The sequence below is a fragment of the Chlorocebus sabaeus genome, chromosome 1, assembly GCF_047675955.1.
Source record: "Chlorocebus sabaeus isolate Y175 chromosome 1, mChlSab1.0.hap1, whole genome shotgun sequence".
Taxonomy (NCBI): domain Eukaryota; kingdom Metazoa; phylum Chordata; class Mammalia; order Primates; family Cercopithecidae; genus Chlorocebus; species Chlorocebus sabaeus.
Window position 1 is genome coordinate 58916879 of NC_132904.1, and position 24945 is coordinate 58941823.

General features: G+C 39.2%; 1 protein-coding gene and 1 pseudogene across 2 annotated transcripts; one reads left to right on the forward strand and one right to left on the reverse strand.

Annotated features, from left to right (window-relative positions):
• Positions 1-1519: 1519 nt before the first annotated feature.
• OR56A1 (olfactory receptor family 56 subfamily A member 1) lies at positions 1520-16589 on the forward strand. 2 transcript variants are annotated; one of them, XM_073023343.1, is made up of 2 exons: positions 1520-1574; positions 8200-16589. In XM_073023343.1, the coding sequence occupies exon 2, from the start codon at positions 8234-8236 to the stop codon at positions 9176-9178; it is 945 nt and encodes a 314-aa protein (XP_072879444.1). In that variant the 5' UTR covers positions 1520-1574; positions 8200-8233; the 3' UTR covers positions 9179-16589. The 2 variants fall into 2 exon arrangements, with proteins under 2 accessions (XP_072879444.1, XP_072879443.1); XM_073023342.1 differs by lacking the exon at positions 1520-1574 and adding an exon at positions 5121-5177.
• Positions 16590-18937: 2348 nt separating this feature from the next.
• On the reverse strand, positions 18938-19056 carry LOC119624674 (5S ribosomal RNA; annotated as a pseudogene).
• Positions 19057-24945: the final 5889 nt, after the last annotated feature.

The window sequence follows — 24945 nt, forward strand, 5'->3', positions numbered from 1 at the left end:
AATGTAAAGGACATTCAGGGGTGGACATCTAGAGCCAAAATTAGATCATCACAAAGACATCAATGGCCCCAGTTTATCTGTTTCTTCTTCGCTTTGTTTAGAAGATGGTGAGGCATATAATCTTCATTTCTCAGCTGAGTTAGTTCACATCAAAGAGTCTTCTTGGAGGCTCCACCACATGACATCAATTAACATCTGGAGTCTGGGAAGTGTCATACTTTTGCAGTATACCTGGGTACCCCAATAAAATCATGATTTTTGTTACTAAGGAATAATAGGGAATATTGAGTAAACAGCAATCTCTAATATACTGATCTGTTTCTGTCTTTCAAGCACACATTTGTCCTTCCCAGGGGCAACTACTATAAATTACTTGTGTCTCCTTCCAGAAGCAACTTGATTATACATAAGAATATATACACACATACTTATGTATTGATATATTGAGTATATAAATATTTATATGTATTGGATGTATTTGTATCTATGGATAAATACACATATGAGTTCATTTGTACAGCATTACAATATAATTTTGTTAAGTTTTCTATGCTCTGTTTGTTCTTCTCGCATCTCCGCTGAACAATATAGCTTAGAAATTATGCAAATACATTTAGAGGTACCTATTTTCTTTTACAAATCACATAATTAGAATGAAATCTTATTGAAGGTAGGAGCCATGCTTGTCTTATCACCATTTTATACAATGTCTAAGTTTGAAGAGCTTAGTACATCATTTCAGAACTGGGATTCAAATTTGCATTCAAATTGAATGACTTTATTCCTATGCTTATCCACAACCTCAATATAATAAAAAAGTTTGGCAGATTTGTCTGTATTCAACTCTTTTCACATTCCTTAGGAGATAAAAATATTTGTTAGTTTAGAAAAGTTAATAGTTTACTGAACTTGATTTTCTAAAATCTTGTTTAGAATTGCAATACCTATAGTCATATTCATCAGTGTAAGTGGAGACTAGAGAGGAGTCATTTAGAACACAGATATTAGACCAGGTAGAGGAGGTTTGAATGTGGCTGGCTATGTGATTTGGGGCAAGGCTTTCTCTCTTTCTCCCCTATACAGTGGGGATAATAGTTTCTAACCTGAAGAGTTGCTTTTTCATATCTAAGGGAGATGATTGAATGAGAAAAAAATACATAAAACTTCAGTAATTTAGGGCACTCAGAAAGCACTCAAAACATTGGAGTTATTATAAAGGAGTTGCTCTATAATCTCCTTTTCTGTATTTTCATCTATGTCTGTGTGTCAGACTTACATACCAGATTCCTGGATTCTGGGTTTTAGAAAATTTATTATCTTAGTTTCAAACCACTTCATCCCTAACACCCCTACTTCCTACCTGTTGGGACACAATAAGACAGGCTTCCCCAGGGACTCAGTTCCTCCTCCTCCAAGTCTCTGCTTCCCAAGCCATGTTTTCCCATCTGTGTCTAAGAAGGCAGGTAAGAGAGGGTAAAGAGTTCATAAAACCCTCATGATTTATTCACCAAAATCCTAGCATGGCCACCCCTACAGCAGTAACAACACAAAGAGCTCATTCTTCCGCATCCTCTGTAAGTCCCAGGGCCAAGGGAGGGGAGCCTAGGTTATATTGGACCTAGACAGGAAGAGTGACGGGGAGGATACAGGCAGGCAGGGATCCTTTCCTTAAAGGCAGAGAGGTGGGAAGTGTGGCAACTTGATCCATTATGATCCTGAAAGCTTCAGTAAACAGCCTCCTAGATTGCATTTCTTCCTTCTGCCTACAGATAAGAGAGTTTGATTTTCTTACTTGGGTAGGGTATGTAGTGCAGGTGAAAGACTGGGCTTCATCTTGCCTGGCCAGGAACAAAAGGTCTATAGATATCACAATGGGATAAAGGGCATAGAGATAGAGCAGAGCCAGGAATGCTGGGTTAAGTTTGTCACCACTGGTTACCTGGAACATGAGTTCAAAGAAAGTACTGATGAAGAAGCTGGTCAATATTTCCCTGAACTCTGTCTCAGAAGAACAGTTTAAAATAGAAAAATATAACTTTCTTTAGACTCTTAGAACATTCTTCATATTTAATCAATATCTTTTTTCTGTGATTTCTCTCTGGTGGTCCTTATTTTGTCCTTTTCCCCTAAATAGCCATTTGTAAATTTTAATGTAATCATTGATATTCTTGTTTTCTGGAGGCCACACACATACAATTTGTAAAAATGACCCCCTCCTTCAGTAGAGAGCAATGCCTCTTATCATCCTGTAACTCTATGACTGTGTCTCAGTTTGACAAAAAACTTTTTAATGCGTAGTGCCCTGTCTTGGATAGTACAGTCTAGATGTACTAATAGGAACAGGATTGAGAAAGATTCTCAACTACTTTGCTCTTGGCATTGTACTTCTGAAATTAAATTAATACACATAAAATACTCAGAAGAGTGTCTGGTACATACTAGATACTTGGTTCATGTTGGTTAATATTGTCAATCAAGTTTTAGAAACAATAAATTAATTTTTACTCTATGGACCACATTATTGGCTTATGTTTATATATGTACTTCCACTTGCTGGAACATCTAGAAATCTGTTCCCTTTTCTTTTCCTCCTGTTCCAGACTTTCTCACTCCTCCATGCCCATTTTCCAATTTTCGGTAGTGAAGAAACGGACTTTAACAGAGTTAGAGCCTAGGTGATAACACTGGATGGGTGGAGGCAAGTGTCCTGGGCTCATTCAGGCAGTAGAGCTTTGACTCTTCATGAACAAACAGCTAAAGTATGATGAATGGAAGCAGATAGGAGGATTGATCCACAGGTGTCATCTGAGGAGCAAGAAGAGATATGAAGATTATGTCAAACAATGCTAGAAAAGGACAGAGCATTAATGGGGATGTACATCAGGGATGGTAAAATAGAATGTTGAGGGATGAGGTTCAAACAGAAGGAAGACTCATGTAGGAAGATGAGATTCCTGCTTGGATAAATTGGTAATGATCTTGACAGGATGAAATTAAAACAATTCTTACCAACATTAGGAGCAAGTGGATCATTTTATGTATGTATTAGGGAAAAGAGAAGACCCATTAAGTCAGAAACCTAGCAAGGGCTTTTTCATCAAGCAAGTGGGTGAATCTCGGGGGGCACCAGTGAGCAGTGGCATAAATAGATCCCTGAGTTCCATCATGTATTCTGTGCCATGCCCCGCTTCCCTCTAGTCCACCACACAACCCTCCTGTGGCCACCCTTTACAATATTGATCAGAACTTCCCTTTCCCCTCCTCGTGCACCTCTGCCCACTGAAATTGTGGTTAATTCTCCTTTCTCACTCTTCCTCCTTAAAATTTTCCATCTGTGTAAAACACCAAGGCCGATAATGCCAAAATGTTTTTCAGTGGACTTTTATTAAGAATCTATGGGGTGTCAGAGCATGTAGTATGTGCAAATGGAAAAGTACCCTTTATCTATCCTCAGATATTTCACAGTAGAGTGGAGGGAGATAGGTACAAAAACAATGTGCTAAGGTTTACAGAGAAAATTTAATAATAGTAGAAGTGACTTGCTCAGTGAAGTAGCTACCTCAATTATCTTACTTTCCTTCTGAACATTTAGTCTTTCCCTGAACATATAAATAAACATACTGCAGTATCTTTTATTTCTGCCTTGCTTTTTCCTCTATTATAAGCTTGAAATGAATTTCTTTAGTTACATAGTCAACTTTTCCTATCTACACTTCCTTACTTACTAGCTCTCCAGCTCCCTTCATTCTGGTTTCCGTTGCTACCAGTCAAATGAATCTCTCTTGGCCAGGTTACCAATGACACACCCTTATTATAATATTTAATGAATATTCACTGTCCTTATGTTATTAAACTTCTACTTGACTAACAAGTTGGTAAAACCCTTCTTGAAATTTTCCTCTTGGTTTTTTTGTAGGGTATCTTATTCTTAAGATTTTCTTTATACCTTTCTAGCCCTTCCATTTATGTCTCCTTTTTCCAACCCTTCAATGTTGCTATTTTCTAGGGTTCCAATCTTAGCCTTGTGCTGTTCCAACTCTACAGGCTATGTTCTAACACTTTCTGAATTTATGTCCTAAACTATAATCCTTCCAATTTTCTCAAACTCTTCAGTTTGAAACAAACAAAAACAAATCTATATGTGGCGATTATAAACACCTCAGTCTTGACATATCCCAGAACACGCTGATCTTACTCATTTACCTGTATTTTACATCTTGGTGATGCAACTTATATACTCAAGCCAGTAAACTGGGGGTCACTCTGGGCTTCTCACCTATTTTCTCCTTTACAACAAATCTGTCAATAAATTCTGTCTATGTGACTTCTGGAAGACGGCCCTTCTCCCTATCCTCAGTGCCTAAGCCTTTGTTCAGTTGCACATTATTTCTCACATGGGCTATTGCAGCCACCATTCTTTCTATTTCTGCTCTCTTGCCTTACCCAAGTTCATGAATAATAATGTGTCCCGAGTGATCTTTCTGTATGTACCCTAAATTTGGTCATGTCTCTCTTCTAATGGCAATATTTTTTTTCCATTTCTCTTCATCCATATGACTAGTTCTAAAATCTTCAGTATAGAAAACAGACTTAAGATCTGGCTTTTTCTTTTATCAACTCCACTTTTGGCTCTTTCTTTCAACTCCTCATCCTTTTGGCTCCAGTCCGATTAAATATTGCATAGAATTTCCTTCCAAAGTTATTCTCAGACTCATCTCCATACTTTCACATAATCCATTTTTTGTATCTTCGGTACACTACACAGATTCAATACATGTAAATCATCCACATCTATTTAAACAAAACTCAACTAAGTTGTTAGCAACTTTAGGAAAGCTTCTCTTTTCCTCTATAGTTGAGTTCAGAAATTTTCCTTTGTGCCTTCCTATTATTCTGCTCATATGCCTAATTAACTCATTCTACAAATATTTTTAGCCATTTCATGTCAAGCACTGTGCTAATTGATGTTATTTTCATGGCATGAAATGTCTAATTGGGCGTTGGAAGAAGGAGTATGTAAGCAACTTATCATACAAATGTGTAACTACACACGATGAGGCTGGTTCAAAGTACTACAGAAACATAAAATAGGAGAACTTGATCTTGTGTGAAGGGGGTTAGAACAAACCTCTCGGAGAAGAGAGTATTTGAATTGAGATGTAAAGGATGAGTAGAAAGTGTTGTGTAGAAGCATAAGATGCACAGCCTTCCAAGAGAAGTGGGATCAGAAAGCTCACGTAATGTTTGAAGATCTGAAAGAAGGACGGTGTGGCTGAAGCTCAGGGAGCAAGGGAGATGGGGTGTTAGATGGAACTGAAAATGAGGAAGGAGGTAGATAATATACGGCATTGCCTGCTTTCCTTCCTTCCTTTCCTTCCTTCCTTCCTTCCTTCCTTCCTTCCTTCCTTCCTTCCTTCCTTCCTTCCTTCCTTCCTTCCTTCCTTCCTTTCCTTCCATAATGATGTAGTCAGTTAACTATGTGTACTATGAAGCAATCTATCTATATCCTATATATATAGTGATGATAAAAGAAAAACCGCACATGGTTTCTTCCCTTGTGAACTTATGGTCTGATAAAGTTCAAGTAAAAAATTTCCTTTTTATAATATTAGCAATGAGAAGTCACTGAAATATTTTAATCATATGACTGGTAAGATTTATATTTAAAAACATTTATTTGATTTCAATGTAGAGAATGGTTTATAGGGAAACCTAGAGTGCATTAGCAGGCAATATCTACTTTTTTACTCGAGGTAATAGTACTTGGATGGTGAGAGTGGATATGGAGAAGTGGATGGATTCCAGGGCTAATTAAAAGGGAAAGTGACAGGTCTTAGTGGTTTCATCATGTACTTTGTGTCATTTTTAATGGGTAGAATAAATGTTCAAGATGTTTTCTGGGCGCTGGTTTTTAAAACTGACAAATATTTACACCAGTCACTGAAATGCTGGCAAAAGATCAGGTTTTTAAATTTTGGACTTGGTGAGCTTTGAATATCTTTGGGAAACTTAGGTTGATACATAAAGTAGGCTTCTGGAGAGGTCTAAGTGAGAAACGTATTTCAGTAATCATTTAATAACAGAGATGGTAATTGTCTAATGACATAGACAAAATAAAAGAAGTGGAAGAAAGGGGAAAACAGAGTATCAGAGAGGAAAGAAGAAAAGCAAAGAAAATGTAGGACTGAAGCTTTAAATTGACGTCAATGTAGTGGATGAAGGATGTGTTCGAGAAAATGAGAGGGAGTGACCAGGAGGTATAAGGTAAACTAGAAGATTGTGATGTATAAATTAGGCCAAAGAGAGTGTTTCAAGGAAGAGGATTTGATCAACTGTTTCAACAAGAGTTAACAATAGGTAAGCTGTAGGTGATTTCTGAGAGTTGCTTTGTGGAACTAATGGAGATGGAAGCCAAACTGAAGTTAGTTGTGGAATGGATGTGAGGTGAGGGAAAGGAGACAGTGAGTATAAATGCTTGTGAGAAGTTTATGCATGAAGGGAAGGGGAGAGTTAGAGAAAGAGCCAGAATTCAAAGCTGGGAGGGATGGGATCCATTTTTGAAGACGGGCAGATTATTTATTTTAATGAAAGGAAACAAGAAAAGGATGAGAGTATATACACATGATTTATAAGTCTTACAACATTTTATATAAATTTATAGGATCTAAGTGCAATTTTGTTCCATGCATAGATGGCATAGTAGTTAAGTCATGACTTTTACAGTATCCATCGCCTGAATAACGTACATTATTCTCATTAAGTAATTTCTAATTATCCACCACCTCTTTTCCCCGTTACTCTTCCAAGTCTCCATTGTCAATCATTTCACTCTCTACATCCATATGTACACATTTTGAACACATACTTATGAGTGAGAACATGCAATATTTGTCTTTTTGTGTCTGGCTTGTTTCATTTAAGATAATGTCCTCCAGTTCTATCTATGTTGCTGCAAAAGACATGATTTCATCCTTCTTAATAGCTGAGTAGTATTCCATTGGGTGTATGCCATATTTTCCTTATCCTATCATCTGTTGTTGAAATTTTGGGTTGATTCCATATCTTTGCTACTGTGAATAGTGCTGTGATAAACATACCAGTACAATTATCTTTTTGATATATCATTTTCTTTTCCTTTAGGTAGATACCTAGTAGTAGGACTTTTGGATCTAATGGTAGTTCTATTTTTATCTCTTTCAGGAATTTCCATACTGTTTTCCATTGAAGCTATACTAATTTACAATTCCCACCAATTGCATATAAAAGTTCCCTTATACATGTTGGCATCCTTGTGAACATCTATTATTTTTTGTATTTTTGATAATAGCCATTCTGACTAGGATAATACGTATCTCACTATGATTTTTAGGTTTGTAGATTTTATTTTGAAAAGTTGAGGAAAACTTTACTGATCCCATTTTACTTTCTCCATGAGGTAGTAGTTGATGTCGTCTTCTGAAAGAAGTAATGTTTGAGGTTTGAAAAAATGAAGACATTTGGAAAATATTTTTTTTTCTAGAGAAGAAAGTTGATTAGGGAAGATTTGTAGGGTGTAATACTGAAGGCACATTTAAGGTTAATGATCACAAATTTATAGTAAAACCAGCCTTTTCTTTCTTTTTTTTAAAGTTTTATTCCAGGAGCACTAGGATGCTCAGGCTCAGGTTGTGGGAAATGAATAGTTATGTTCATATAGATTGAAATTTTAGCAAAGGGATGATTTAACCAAATTTACATTCTATTTTCTTCTAGTATACCATGAGTTTGGATAAGAGACGTAACAAAAATATCCATCTCAAATTATATTGGTGTATAGTGGAAAGCAAAGACCTAATTAAAGCTATTTTTCTCCAAAATGGTTTATTAAAAAACCTTCTCATCTACCATTGCTTTTCTTACACTGGTAACATACTGGCCTAATTTGTTGCGCGTTTATAATATGTTTTAACGTATACTGAGGTTACTGCATGTCAGTACCCTTTTTTCAAAACTTCATAGGTTTTTCATTCATTCATTTTTCTTCGTAGACCACACAATTATTTATCAAGTCTCACAATTCTACCTTTAGAATATTGGCTGAAATTTGCCTTACTTGGCAAAAGTGAACCACCTATCATTGGCTTCCTAAAGAGTAAGTGAAAGGGATAATTTTTAAAGCAATTTGTAAAAATAACCTCTTGTATCTGCCCATACACACAGTCATGAGAAGCCTACTCAGCTCACGATTCAGCCTATGGCATTACCCAGCAATGACTCCACTGCCGCAGTCTCTGAATTCCTCCTCATCTGCTTCCCCGACTTCCAGAGTTGGCAGCACTGGCTGTCCCTGCCCCTCAGCCTTCTCTTCCTCCTGGCCATGGGGGCTAACACCACCCTCCTGATCACCATCCAGCTGGAGGCCTTGCTGTACCAGCCCCTGTACTACCTGCTCAGCCTCCTCTCCCTGCTGGACATCGTACTCTGCCTCACCGTCATCCCCAAGGTCCTGGTCATCTTCTGGTTTGACCTCAGGTTGATCAGTTTCCCTGCCTGCTTCTTCCAGATGTTCATCATGAACAGTTTTTTGACCATGAAGTCCTGCACGTTTATGGTCATGACCTATGACTGTTACGTGGCCATCTGCCACCCACTGCAGTACCCGTCCATTATCACTAATCAATTTGTGGCCAAAGCTAGTGTCTTCATTGTGGTGCAGAATGCTTTTCTTACTGTACCCATTCCTATCCTCACTTCCCTGCTCCATTACTGTGGGAAAAACGTCATTGAGAACTGCATCTGTGCCAACCTGTCTGTGTCCAGGCTCTCCTGTGATAATTTCACCCTTAACAGAATCTACCAATTTGTGGCTGGTTGGACCTTGCTGGGCTTGGATTTCATCCTCATCTTTCTCTCTTATACCTTCATTCTAAGAGCCATGCTTAGATTCAAAGCAGAGGGGGCAGCAGTGAAGGCCCTGAGCACATGTGGCTCCCACTTCATCCTCATTCTTTTCTTCAGCACCATACTGCTGGTTTTGGTGTTGATAAATGTGGCCAGAAAGAAGGTCCCCATGGACATCCTGATCCTGCTCAATGTCCTTCATCACCTTATTCCTTCTGCATTGAACCCTATTGTGTATGGGGTTCGGACCAAAGAGATAAAACAGGGAATTCAGAAACTACTGCAGAGAAGGAGGTGAATATGTAAAACATTTCTGATACCTCCTGTTCTTCCTCTTCAGTGATTTTACTTATGCAGTGAAGTAGAGAAACGTCAGTGAGTATTTATTGCATGCACTGAGACTCCCTTCATTACTGACCCAGATTCCTTCTTTCGCTTTCCTTGCCTGGTTCAGGTGGAGGTAGGCAAGGGGAAGAAAATTTTATTTATTGAGTGGCTGCTTTGAACCTCGGCAATTACATTTAAGTAATTTAATCTTCAGCGCATCTCTGCAAGCATTGTTACTTTCATTTCACATAGTAGAAAAAAGAGATGCTTTTAGGAAGGGAAATGACCAAAGATCACATATGTGGGAAGCAAAAAGAATAAAACCTAGGCTCTTTCTACATAGTTGAAATGTCTCCTCAATTGCAATTGAAGCTGAAGACCAGCCTTTGCTTTCCTTTGACCTGTATTTTGTCTTTCTGGATGTCCACAGGTATTTTCTGACTATTCTTACTTCTTTGAGACCCAAGGGGCTTCTCAGGGAAGGCCGAGTCTTGCCTGACAAAACTTCTGCTGGGCAACAAGAAAGGAGCTTGACAACAATATAAAGCAATGCCAGCTTTCTATTCTATCCTACATAGCCTCATCACCTTAGAGAGAGTCTTGAAAGTGAGGATGGATGCAGACAGGGAGAAGGGACTCAAAGAGGGTAGAAAACAGGAAAGCTGACTAGGATGTTGTGTTAACCATTTTCCCTATATGTTTAAGCTACACATTTAGTGAACCGAATATCAGGTCTTATTTGATCTGTTGACTGCCCAAGTACTGTAGTTGAATGTGGAAAAATATGGCATAGTGTCAGGTTTCTGGATAATAATGGTTCCAGTTAGGTGAATAAATAACCTACACTGTTTATTTACAGATAATTTAATGTAAACAATCATTTAAATGGGTATTGGAGTCAATGATGAAAAAAAGGAGGCTCAAGTAGCAGAGAGATAGTATCTATGGGAAGAAAATTCCACTTGGAAAGAGGTTAGGTCATTAGAACCTAAAAGATTAGGAAGTGGCCCATAGAACTGGATCTCAGATATCTGAGGAAGGATGCTGTCTCTAATTGGTACTTGAGCCATAGGACCTCAGAGGATGTGGCCCTCAGAGCTGGGACTAAAATCTTTGAGGATGGGACACTACCTTGATGTTGCTGGTATTTTTGAGGGAGTTCAATGAGGCTGATTTTGGGAGTTAAACAAAAACCAGAACCAACCAATCAACCAATCTGGAGACTAGAATCAATTTCACTTCAAGGATAAAGAGTTGCTGCTAAGGAAGACTGACAAGACAGGAAGAGACAGAAAGAGCAAGTGTCCCTCTCCGTGTTTCAACCTTCTAATGTTTTTGTTGCTCTCTATAGGTAGAAACTCAGAGACAGCTGGCAAAGAAGGATTTGACTCCCAGCGCCAGTATGACAGAGTACAGTATGGATGGCAGGCTTGGTACTGAGAGGTAAGTGTTATTAACTGGCACAGCTCCAATCTTCCTTGGGTCTGAAAGCTTGTGACTACGGAGGAGCACCAATAACATCACCCTGCAGTGCACTGTTCCTACCAGGGAACTAGAGTCAGAATCAAGTCTGCTAGTGTGGGTGGGTGGAGAAACATGACATCATGTTTAGAGTCAGCATTCATAGCTATGAAGGAATTGACATGAAGCTGGTAAAAGGAGTAAGATCGACTGCCCCACGTTGTAGGGATTAGATAAAGTAACTCCAACCCAATGCCGGTGTGGGCTCTAGGGGGAGAGTTTCTTCCAGTCACTCAACAACAGCAGGAAAGAAAAATTATACCCATTGGCTTACAGGAAGGGGGTCTTAGTACCTTCAGAGTTGGCTCTCATTGTTTCAAGCCAGAGCCACAGGTGCAACTCAGTATCTGTCATTTTTTTTTTTTTTTATTAAGAAGAGAATTCTCTAATAGAACTTCTCTCCATCTCACAGTTGCTAGGAGAGTTTTATCTCTCACTGCTTTCCTATTGTCCCTCAGAGGATATAAAGGCCAACTTCATTACTGATTTTCTAAAATAATGCTCATAATGAAAATCAAACTTTTTGTGTTTTGAGCACTTGCATATACCAATGTCTATGAATAATAATATTTACTTTTCATAAGAGCCTTCTATACATGATTATAAAAGTGAGTTTTTAAAAAGGAATCTAATAGGATATAATTCATAGAAATATAATGTGTCTGTAATAGGGTGATATTTTCAAGCATTTGGTCAACTCCATTGGTCTTTCCAAGAATTCCTTCCCTGCATCTGCCATGATTTCACCCAGGAGCAAGCCCAGAATGAACACAAAGAGGAATCTATGCTATTTGGGCCAAAACTCAGATGTTAATTCCTAAACCAGGCTTCTGTAGATCAATGCAAATGGCCAACACAATTATGAGATGCTTGACTCAAACTGGGTGTACATAAGGATAGGAACTACCAACTTTGTTTAGGGATTTGTAAAGGTTGGAGTGACCAAGAGAGCAGTGGGACAACAGTGGTCACTCCTCACAGTAACTAGCACAGCTCTCGTATATTGAGGGGCTCAGTAAACATTTCCTTACTTATGATATTGAATTAGCTAAGTGAAGAGTTGAAAAATCATGTCTAATTTTAACCTCTAGTTTCCCAGTAGTAGAGTCCTAAATGTAACAAATGGATAAGCCACATACTTCAAGTTGGCTCTCTGCTCTGGTTCTAAGTACAGAGGTTTAGAGTACCACAGATTTCTCATAAAATTGTCGCACTCACTGCAAGTGGTGAAGCAACTGGTCTCAAGGTCTTAGATAGGCTTTGAAGTAAATCCTCATACAGATGATAAAGGAGCAAGATAACCAAAGAATCAGACTTTGAAGAGCAGACCCAACTCTGCTGTGAAGTTCCCATAGCAAAATGTTAAAACATGTCCTCTCTGTAAAGGTTTTCAACCACTGTCTTGAGTGGATATAATGAAGTAGTATAAATTAAAGGCATTTTAAATGGATGGGGTACAGATGTTTTGTCAATTTTTTAAACTGAGAAAATCTATGAAGATTTGGTTTGCTGGTACAATCTGAATATGTTCCAACTGCATTGGAAGAGGGTGTATTCAGAACATGAGAAGAGAGGCAGGAGTAGCTTTCCAAAGGTCACTCCCCTCACTCCCTGGTTTGCAGGTTAGTCACATTTGCATGAGGAACACAGCCTCTTGAGAAGGAAGATCTGATATCATTGAACAATGCTATTCAATACCATAGCTGACTGAAATCAAGGACAGTGGAAAGAAAGAATAACAAGTCCTCTGGAATTAAGTTGGAGGAAGAAGGGACCCTATGTTGGTAGCCAAAGCTCAAAACAAAGACCTAAGTATTGCTGAGGGAACAATACTACATTTTCCATTTATCACAGAAAGGTTTTTAGTGCCTAGCCATCCTGATACTTTGTTATGCTTTGGTGTATATTCTAGGCAGTGAGAGTTCTGAGATATCAGAGACCAAGTTTAGGGCATCAAGACTGTGCAACTGTAGAACCTAAACAGCAACCTCTGAAGTTAAGCAAACTCTTCATAGTTGGCAAGTCAACATTGCCCCTTTGTGGCTCTTTGTAGGAATAGCAGTACTGTAGTGAATGCCGGTTCTCAATCTCAGGTGCTTGAAAGAGGATGGGGAAGTCTGTTTAGAAAACTCCTGTACTTCCTGCTCATAGGGCACATAGGGACTTGAGAGATTAATTTAACAAATAAAAGAGACATACCAATTTATACGATGATTTTCTTTCCTTCAGCAACATTTAAAAGTCAATATCAAATCACTGACATGAGTCAGGTATTCATAAGGATAGTAAATATCCTTGGTGTTTCATACCATATTACATTATAAGCATTTGGCTGAGTACTGTATATAATAACAACATTTCTTCATGTATTCAACCAAAAATTAGTTATTGAGCTCTTTATGTGTGATTAGCACTATGAACATACAGGAAAACTATCTTTTAGAGAGATTATTGTCAAAATAGCCCATGAATTATAATTCCCATTTTTGCAGATGAGGCAACTGAGTAAAATGATAAATTATGCATAGTCGTTTAATGAATAGGGACCAGAGTCAAAATTGAGAGTTAAGGCATTTTGCTACATAAACCCATTTTTTCCTACTTCAGAGTCTAGGGATTGAGGTATATTTTTAATCTTTCACTGAATAGATTTGTAGTTTCCTAAGTTTTTCCTGCTCCAGATTATAGATATCAAAGGCAGAGTACACCAAAAACTCATCAAGCATTGAATTAGTCAATGCAAGTAAAGTTAGTTACTATAACAATGATAGCACAGTGGCCAACACAATAGAAGTTTACTTCTCATCCACATCTCATTCCCATGCATGAGGGCTTTGCTCCACATCAACATTTAGGGACCCATGCTTTTTTTATTACATGGATCCTCCATGTTCTGCATTCTTAGAGAACTTCACTGGTGCTTCTAAATCTGGCTGGCAAGCCAGAAAGAGAAAGAATATGCAGGATCTTGTAAGCTTTAGGGCCCCAAACTGGGAGAGACATCATTTTTTCTATCATTTCATAGGCCAGACTCCTCACATAGATCCAACTGCTTGCAAAGGAGCCTTGATCATAAATTTTCATTTCTATTTTTCCTACATATGCAATATGCTTACCTCCTTACCAAGGGAGACCACCCAAGCTCTTGTTTGATCACTCTATGAAGCAAAAATTTCAAGACCTACAGATGTGTGTGACCTTCTCCATCAGATCCCATTGTGATTTCTCTTTCACCAATGATGTTCCATCTCTCTATTAATGGTGGAGCAGATGATTTCCAACTGGAAATGAAGCATAGAATTCAGTTAGCAGTAACTTAATAATAATGTGAGACTACTTTAGGAGCAGATATTGCAATATTTCTACTTATTGAGAGTGGGACAAGTTTCTTGATTACACATTGTTTGTGTTCTCTAGGAGGAACTCTCCTGATCATTGTTTTCAATGTCCTGACAACTGCTTTTTATCATTTCTTTAATGCCATCTGCCTTTGGGGGTTTGTGCCTTTATTAATATTCCCATTATCCCAAATGTGCCTTTATTAATGTTCCCATTATCTTAAATGAAGCAGGCATCGAACAATGTGACTTCTTTTGGAGTGACACTGCATTTGAACCTACTTTCTACTTACAAAATATGAGTATCAGTACTTTAAATAAATTTTTATTTAATTGTGTATTTTTAAATTGATACATAATAATTATACGTATTTATGAAGTTATATACAGCATGTAGTGAGCAGATCAGGGTAATTAGCATATCCATCATCTCAAACACTTATCATTTCTTTGTGTTGGGTACATGCAATATTCTTTCTTCTAGCTATTTGAAAATATACAATGTATTATTGTTGACTATTATCATCCTTTAGTGCTGTAAAACAATAGAACTTGTTTCTCCTTTCTAATTGTAATTTGCGTAGGATCAACATATTTTTAAATTCTAAATCAAAAACTTTCTTTAAAAGTCAAGTTCATGTTTCTTTGGCAATAAACCCCCTCAAAGGCCTAATAGGTCCTTGATCTATCTGTATCAGGTCAGTTCAATGTGCAGTGATCACACTCAAAGGATTTTCTTAGGCATAATTTCCATACTTTTCTTTATTGTCTTCTCCCTTTCTCCATGCCACTCTTTTTCTACTTAATGATGCTTATCTTAAGGCCGTCAGACTTGAGAAGGACTGCTATACACATCATCTAACTTTTTATCAGGCTGGATTTCTATCAGTCTTCTTTACTCAAAGGAATTCTAAAATATTCTCTTAACTTTTGACCTCCAAAAATGGGCAAAAGATGGAAGCATTCTCCTAAAAAACTGGCACAAGGCAAGGATGACTTCTCTCACCACTTCTATTCAACATAGTATTAGAAGTCCTAGCCAGAGCAATCAAGCAAGAGAAAGAAATAAAGTCCATCCAAATAAGAAGACAGGAAGTCAAGCTATCTCTGTTTGCAGATGACATGATTCTATATATAGAAAACCTCATAGTCCAGGCCCAAAAGCTCCTTCAACTGATAAACAACATTAGTAAAGTTGTAGGATACAAAATTAATGTACAAAAATCACTAGCATTCCTACATAACACCAACAACCAAACTGAGATCCAAATTAGAAAGGCAATCCCACTCACAAGTGCCACACAAAAAGCAAAATACCAAGGAATACAGCTATTCAGGGAGGTGAAAGAACTCTACAGTGAGAATTACCAAACACTGCTCAAATAAATCAGAGGAGACACAAACTAATGGACAGACATCCCATGCTCATGGATAGGAACAATCAATATCATTAAAATCACTATACTGCCCAAAGCAATTTACAGATTCAATGCTATTCCAGTCAAATTACCAACGACATTCTTTACAGAACTAGAAAAAACTATTTTAAAATTCATATGAAACAAAAAAGAGCCTTAATAGCCAAAGAATTTCAGTTCCTAGCTTAGGATTGTTCAAACATATATTTGAAATCTGCCTTGACATTCTGCTATGATTATGTCAAGATCCTGGTATTTGATTGGAAACAATGTATTTTCTGCTTAGCTTTTGAGTTTATGCAGAATTCTTGTGGTCTGTCAAGAGATGCTGTTGTTAGTGTATGGTGGGGAAGGAGACCGACATGAGTCAACACTCCTTGAAAAAATAAACCTTGATATATTTTCTGAAACAGTCACTAGATCTCTTATATTTACCAGTATACTTATGATAGAATTAAGACTGTGTCCTGTTTAAGAAAGAGGTTGAGAGACTTTCCTTAAACCTGTGCTTACTCCTGGAAAAGTAAATGCTAGTTTGCCTGTAGATAGAGCCAAGAGAGGGATCAAGGTCTCATTTCTCCTTGAATTCACAGAGTGATGAATTGAATAATGTGCCTAAATTCTTTGAGAAAAAGCCTTCTGATATTCACTTTTGGCATAATGAGACTTGAATTTTAAGTTTGGAAGTCAGGTTTAGTATCTTAGTTATGCTATTGCCTGACATATTGTCTTATTAAATTGGAAAGACAATTGGGAGGCAATTGAATTATGTGGGCGGGTCTTTCCTGCACCCATAATTCTCGTGATAGTGAATGAGTCTCATAAGATCTGCTGGTTTAAAAAAACTGGAGTTTCCCTGCACAAGCTCCTCTCTTTTCCTGCCACCATCCATGCAAGATATAAGTTGCTCCTTCTTGTCTTCTGCCATGATTGTGAGGCTTCCCCAGCCATGTGGAATTGTAAGTCCAATTAAACCTTTTTTTTTTGGTAAATTGCCCAGTTTCAGATATGTCTTTATCAGCAGCATGAGAAAATGGACTAATACATGATGTATCACATTTATTGATTTGCATGTGTTGAGCCATTTTTGCATTCCTGGGATAAATCCCACTTGATTATGATGTATTATCTTTTTGGTGTATTGGTGGATTTGGTTTGCTAGTATTTTGTGGAGGATTTTTACATCTATGTTCATCAAGAATATTGGCTTGTGTTTTATTTTCTGTTGTGTCCTTGTTTGTTTTTGGTGTCAGGGTAGTAGTAGCCTTTCAGAATGAGTTAGGAATAATTCCCTCCTCTTTAATTTTTTGGAATAGTTTCAGAATAATTGGTGTTATTTCTTCTTTACAAATTTGGTAGTATAAGGCAGTAAAACTTTCTGGCCTTGTGCTTTTCTTTGTTGGCAGGCTTTTTATTACTGATTCAATCTCATTACTCGCTACTGGCATTTTCAGGTTTTCTATTTCTTCCTTATTAATCTCATTAGGTTGTATATGTCCAGGAATTTGTCTATTTCCTCTAGGTTTTCCAGTTTCTTAGTATGTAGTTCCCTGTAGTCATTGATAATATTTTGTATTTCTATGGTATCTATTGTAGTATCTTCCTTTTTGTTTCTGATTTTATTTGCATCTTCTCTCTTTTTCTTTTGGTTAGTCTAGCTAGAAGTTTATCAATTTTGTTTTTCTTTTCAAAAAATCAAATTTTCACTTTTTTTTTTGTCTTTTTGAGACTTTTTAAAGTTCTATTCTGATTTTTATTTTTTTCTTCTACTATTTTTGGATTTTGTTTGTTTTTGCTACTCTAATTTCTTGAGGTACATTGTTAGGTTGTTTACATGAAATCGTTCTACTTTTTTGATATAGGCATTTATTGCTATAAACTTTTCTCCTAGCATTGCTTTTGCTGTAGCACATAGTTTTTGGTATATTCTGTTTTCATTTTGTTTGTTTCAATAATTTAAAAAATGTTATTCTCAATTTCTTCATTAACTCAATGATCATTTAGGAGCTTAATTTCCATTTATTTGTACAGTTTCCAAAGTTTTAGTTTTATTCTACTGTGATCTGAGAAGATTTAAAAAATTTGTTAAGACTTGTTTTGTTGCCAAATACGTATTCTATTTTGGATAATGTTCTTTGTGCTGATGAGATGAATGTATATTCTATAGCTGTTGGATAAAATGTTTTGTGTTATTTCAATGTAGTCTAAAGTGGATTTTGAACTCAATTTCTCTTTGTTGACTTTCAGTCTAGATAATCTGTCTAATGCTATCTAATACTCTGCCTGTTATTGTATTGGCATTGTATATATATATGTGTATATATATAAAATATATATAATTGTTATATTTGCTTGCTGAATTGATCCCTTTGTCATCATGTAATGATCTTTTCTCTCTTTTTACTATAATATTTATGACTTAAAGTCTGTTTAATCTGACATAAGTATAGTTATTCCTGTCCACCTTTGGTTTCAATTTGCATGAAATATCTTTTTCTATCTCTCCACCTTCAGTCTATATCTATTGTACAGGTGAAGTGAGTTTCTTGCAGGCAGCACATAGTAGGGTCATTAAAATATCTTATCAGCCAGTCTACGTCTTTTAAGTGGAAATTTAATTTGTTTACATTAAAAGTTATTACTGACATCTGAGAACTTATTCCTGCCATTTTGTTAACTGTTTCCTGGTTGTTTTGTATATCTTTTCCTCCTTTATTTCTCTTTTCATATTTATTACTGAGGCTTGATAGTTTTCTGTAGTGATGACATTTGAATTCTTTCTCTTTCTTATTTGTGTCTGTTCTGCTAGTGAGTTTTGTACTTTCATGTGTTTTCATAATAGTAGATAAGGTTCTTTCACTTTTGGATATAGGATTCCCTTAAGCATTTATTATAGGGTTAGTCTAGTGGTGGTGAATTCCATAAGCTTTTAATTGTGTGGGAAAGACTTTATTTCTGCTTTATTTTTGAAGGATAGCCTTCCTGAATGTAGTATTCTTGGTTAGCAGATTTTTTGTTTCAACATTTTGAACATAGCATTCTATTCTCTCCTGACCTGTAAGATTCCTGCTCAGAAATCCACCCTTAATCTGATAGATGCTCCCTTAGATGTGACTTTATGTTTTCTCTTGCTATTTTTAGAAGTCTCTCTTTTCTTTTGAACTTTTAGTAGTTTAACTTGTAGTTTAACTTTTAGTAGTATACCTTGGAGAAAACTTTTTTGGCTTTTATTTATTTGAGGATATTTGAGCTTCCTATATCTGGATGTCTAAATCTTTTGTAAAACTTGGGGAGTTTTTGGCAATTATTTTGTTAAACAGGTTTTATTTCCATTTGCTTATGTCTTCTTTCTTTTCTTTCTAGAACACCTAAAATTTGAATATTTGACCATTTACTGGTGTCACATGTATCACATAGTGTTTCTTCATCTTTCAGAGTATTTTTTTTTTTTTTTGCCTACAGCACCCAATATTCCCAGGAGGTCTCTCATCCAAGTACTAACCAGGCATGACCCTGCTTATCTTCCAAGATCCAGTGAAATTGGGTGCATTCAGGGTGGCATGGCCATAGACTAAATTTTTTTTTGTCTGACGGAATTATTTTCAAAAGCCTATCTTCAAGTTCTGAAGTTATTTCTTCTGCTTAACCTAGTCTATTGTTGAAACTCTATTGTGCTTTTTATTTATTTTATTGAATTATTCAGTTCCAAGTTTTCTGTTTCTTTTTTTTAATGATATCTATCTCTTTGTTGAATTTCTCATTCAGGTTCTGAATTGCTTTTCTGGTTTCTTTGTATTATTTATCTGTGTTCTCTTGTATCTCACTGAACTTCTTTAATAATATTATTTTAAATTCTTTTTCAGGCATTTCATAAATTTCTTTTTCATTGGAATCCGTTGCTGTAGAATTACTGTATTACTTTGGAGTTGTCATGTTTTCTTGCTTTTTCACATTTCTTGCTGCCTTACATTGGTATCTGCACATTTGGTCTAACAGTCTCTGTTTTCATTTCTTTTTAAGATTCACTTTTGTAAGGAAAGACTTTTTTTTGTGTGTGTGCATGTATCTACAGTGTTAGTTGGGTAGGGAACTTTAGCTTTGATTTTGGGTGCTTACAGTAGTGTAGTCTACCTAGGAGTTCTTCGGTTGTAATCAGTGCTTATTAGTCCATTCTTACACTGCTAGAAAGAAATGCCTAAGACTGGGTAATTTATTTTAAAAAGATGTTTAATTGGCTCATGGTTCCACAGGCTGTATAGGAAGCATGGCAACATCTGCTTCTGGTGAGGCTTCAGGGAGATTTTACTCATGGAGGAAGGCAAAACAGGAGCAGTCATCTTACATGGCAGGAGCAGGACTGAGAGAGAGTGGGAGTTGCTACACACTTTTAAACAACCTGATCTCATGATAATATTCACTATCATGAGAACAGCACCCAGGGGGATGGTGTTAAACCATTCATGAGAAACCACCCTCAAAATTCAATCACCTCTCACTAGGTCCCTCCTCCAACATTGGAGATTACAATTTGATGTGAAATTTGGGTGAAGACACACATCCACACCATAGCATTCCATCCCTGGCCCCTTTCAAATCTCAGGTCCTCATATGGCAAAATACAACTATGCCTTCCCAACAGTCCCCCAAAGTCTTTACTCCTCCCAGCATTAACTTGAAAGTCCAAAGTCACATATAAGACAAGGATAGTCCCTTCCATCTATGAACCTGTAAAATCAAAAATGAGTTACTTCCATCATACAACAGGAGTACAGGCATTAATAAATTGGCCAGAAGAAAAGAGCTACAGGCCCCATGCAAGTCTGAAACCCAGCAGGGAAGTCATTAAGTCTTAAAGCTTCAGAATAATCTCCTTTGACTCCATGTTCCACATCCAGGGCACACTAATGCAAGAGGTGGGCTCCCAAGTTCTTGGACAGCTCTGCCCCTGTGACTTTGGAGGGTTCAGCCCCCATTATTCTCACAGGCTAGCACTGAGTGCCTATGGCTTTTCCAGGCACAGGATGCAAGCTGCTGGTGGCCCCACAATACCAGAATCTGCAGGATGGTGGCCCTGTTCTCACAGCTCCACTAGGCAGTGTCCCAGTAGGAACTGTGTGAGGCTCCAACCCCATATTGCACTCTCTGAAGCAGTGGCCTAAGCTATACCTGAGTCACTTTGAACCAGGAATGGAGCTGGAGCAGCTGGGATGCAGAGAGCAGTGTTCCAAGGTTTGTAGGGCAGCAGGGCCCTGAGCCTGACTCACAAAACCATTCTTCCCTCCTAGGCTTCTGAACTTGTGATGGAAGGGGCTTCTGTGAAGGTCTCTGAAATGCCTTTGAGATTTTTTCCCCATTGTCTTGGGTATTAGCACTTGGTTTCTTTTTACTTATGCATATTTCTGCAGCCTGCTTGAACGTCTCCCTGAAAATGGGCTTTCCTTTTCTACCACATGGCCAGGCTGCAAATTTTTCAAACTTTAATGCTTTGCTTCCCTTTTAGATATAAGTTCCAGTTTCAGGTTTTTTTTTTTTTTTTTTTTTTTTTTTTTTTTTTTGCCCATGAATATGAGCATAGGCTGCATCTTTGCTTTGCTGCTTAGAAATTTTTCTGCCACATACCCTAAGTCATCTCTCTCAAGACCAAATTTCCACAGATTGCTGGGCAGGAGCACAATCCAACAAAGCTCTTTGCCAGAGGGTAACAAAGGTGACCTTTACTCCAGTTCCCAATAAATTCCTGTTTTCCATCTGAGACCTCCTCAGCCTGGCCTTCATTATCCATAGCACTATCAGCATTTTGCTCACAAAAATTTAACAAATCTCTAGAAAGGTCCAAACTTTCCTCATCTTGTCTCCTTGAGCCCTCCATACTCTTCCAACATCTGCCCATTACCCAGTTCCAATGTTGCTTCCACATTTTCAGGCATCTTTATCAAAAGGCCTCAATCTTTGGTACCAATTAGCTCATAGTTACACAGGTTGTACAGGAAGCATAACAGCATCTGCTTCGGGTGAGGACTCAGGGAGCTTTTACTTATGGAGGAAGGCAAAGAAGGAGCAGGTATCTTGCATGACAGGAGCATGACCAAGAAAGAGGGAGAAGGTGCTACATACTTTTAAACAAACAGATCTTAAGATAACTATTGACTATCATGAGAACAGCACCCGGAGGATGGTGTTAAACCATTCATGGAAAGCCCCCCCATGAGTCAATCACCTCCCACCAGGCCCTACCTTTAACATTAAGGATTACAATTCAACATGAGATTTGGGGCGGGTGGGGGACACAGATCCAAACTATATCATAGTGTCATTAGTTTTTGTGGTTCTTCTTAGTGGCTTAGGCTGTGGTTGTTATTGTAGACTTCAGGCTTTGCTGAGGACAATGATGTCAGATGTGCTGGACTTTGAACATCAGTGTTGGCAGTAGTGGGCTGAGTTTTCCTGTCTTTGGGCTAGTAGGCAGCATACATGGACTCTGGTGTTAGCAAGTTGAGATGGGCTGATTCTTAAACCTTCAGGCAGCTTGTTTTGGTACTGATAGTCGCAGTGCTGTGCTGATGTTTGTGCTGATCCAGTTGTTTGTGCTGATCCTTGGGCTTCTGGGTAGCATGCATTGTGTTGGCAGTGGTAGCAGTGATTGCAGGGCATCCCTCTGCTTCCAGGTGGCATGCACAGGATGCTGGGAATGTTGGTGAGAGGCTGGGAAGGCAAGTCCTCAGGTCCCCAGGTAGCACATATAGGTGGGTGCCAGTGGTGACAGACAATGCTGGCCTGTTTTTAGGGTCTCTGATGGTGCACATGGGCACAAGCTATGATGAGTGGGGAGGAGTGATTTCCAAACTCCCAGACAATGTGCTTGGGCATCAGCCACAGGTGTTTTGTTTCATTATTACGCTCTCTGATGGTGCACACATGTGCCAGAAGCAGAAGACAAAGTGAGTTGATCCCTAGGTTCCTGGACTGCACAGCCAAGTGGGCCCAAGCAAAACACGGGGTGCCATGCCCACCCTGCTGAGGGCACTGGGTTCCTGTACCTCAGGAAGAGGCTCTATGCAGGGCCACCTGGGGCAGTGTCCCCAGATTCCACCCCATGTCAGGGTGACTGCCAGGTCTGACACTCCCAACAGCTGGGCCTGGGGCCCATGATCTGCTCCTGGAGAATCCCCCCACAACTCCCTCTCCCTGCAGGGCCACGAGCTCGACAAGAGGGAGTTCTGGGCTGCCCATGACCACCAGGACCACAGCAGGAGCTTGTGGAGGTGTCACCCGTGCCTCCAATGCCAGTCTGAGCCCAGCAAGGACCTGGAGCCCCTGCCACAGGCTGTGAGGGGATGTGGCTGGGGCTGCATTCTCCACAGAGCTGATGGAAGCCAGGAGCAGGCAGTAGCCCCACCCTCCCAGGTGTGGCTGCAGTCACCCAAATCAGGGTTGTGGACTTGGACCTCCCTGTTCTCTTGGGCAGGAGTCCCACACCCCCGGGCACAGATGCAGTCACCCAAGTTGGGGCTGTAGACCTGGGCCTCTCTGCACTCTTGGGGGTTGAGGAAGGTTACCCTCTGCCCTTGCAGGCTCAGAGATGCCTGCTCCTGCTGCATGGCCTCTCCATACTCCCAGCACCCACTCAGATCTCAGAGCAGAGTTAGGGCTGAGCTTGGGTGCTATCACAGCCCAGCTGGTGTATGCATGCACAGGCCCTGCCACCTTGGCTCCCCTGGACTTTGGGCACTGAGAAGTGTTGGGGGAAAGCTGAAGGAGGTGCTGAGGGTGGCTCGGCACAGGCCTGAAGGTGCCCCTTGGTGCAATCAGCCTGAGTGTCATGGACAGCGGCAGGAGGCAGATGGACTGGAGTGAGGACTTGCAGTGCCTTTTCTGGGCTTGCCCCCAGCTGCCCATGGACCCGTCATGCACACTTCCTCTCCTCTAAGGCCCATAAAAGTCCCTGGTTCAGCCAGAGCAGAGAAGAGGATCGAGAGATGATGGGATGACCAGCTGCAGGGAGGAGCTACCTACTCCCCTAAGAACGGCAGACAATGGGATGACCTGCCTGCAGAGGGGAGCCACCCACTCTAGGGCCTCCTCTCTGCTGACAGCTGCAGACAACAAGATGACCAGCTGAGGAGCTACCCTCTCTGCTGATAGCTGAACACTTGCTGGGATGACCAGCTGCAGAGAGGAACTACTTTCTCTGCTGACAACTGACAATTTGTTGGCATGACCTGTGTGCAGAAAGGAGCTACCCTCTCTGCTAGGAGCTAAACACCTGTGAGGACACCCTGGTTACAGACAGGAACTACCCAGGTCTTCTCTGAGCTGTTCTATTGCTCAATAAAGCTCCTCTTCCTTTTGCTCACCCTCCACTTGTCTGAATACTTCATTCTTCCTGGTCACAGGACAAGATCTTGGGACCTGCTGAATGGCAAGACTAAAAGAGTTGTTGTAACAGAAACAGGGCTGAAACATGCTCCTTGCTCACCACATTGCAGGCGAAGAGAAGAACTATAGCCCTTTGGGGAGCCCAGACCTCGGAGCTCCTTGGGCAGGGCTGTGACTCCCTCTTTGGGACCCTGTGGTTCCTGGTATCTCCAAGCTTCTGGGCACCACCACGTTCTTTGGTGCCAGCCAGGGAAACTGTTTGCAGTGTGCCTAGTCCAGCTGCAGCCACACAGAGAGCTGGTGCCCATCCTGGCACCTAGATCTGTGTGCCCATGGCAGCAGTCAGCATGTCTGAATGCCGTGGCCAGACCCTGCACTCGTTCACACCCACCCCTCACTGCTCCATGCCTGACTCCAGTCTGCCTTGGAGGTGTGGGATCCAGGCCAGTAGCATGAGTTGAGTGTAACCTGCCAGGCCAAATGGGCAGAACGAGCCGAGTGGGCGCAAGCAAAACTCAGACAAAGACACCACTGGTCACAAGTTTCTAGCCGTAAAAGCAACATCCCAAAGATCCCATAACGTTGTCATTAATTAAAATGCCATCATGTGTCATTTGCCACATGATTGTACTTTCAGGATAAACTGAATGCTCTGGATAATCCCAGGACATGTTTTGAACTGAGGCAGATAAAGTACGGGTATCTAGATTCATTGCCTGTCCAGCTTGATTCAGAGAAAGAGAAAAATTACATGAACAGAGCTAACAAGGATGTAAAATGCAAAAATTTATTATTTATGAACATTTTCTAATGTCTCAAACTGAAGGTTTATTCCATCCATCACATTAGTATATGACTGCTGTTCTCCACATAAAGAGCATTCCTGACTTCCTTTTCATGGCAGACTAAGGAGCATGAAAAGTTCCCCAGCTGTTAAAAAAAATATATATACATATATATACACACACACACATATATAAAAATATATATATACACATATATTATATATATAAAATATATATATACACATATATAATATATATAAAAATATATACACATATATAATATATATATAAAATATATAT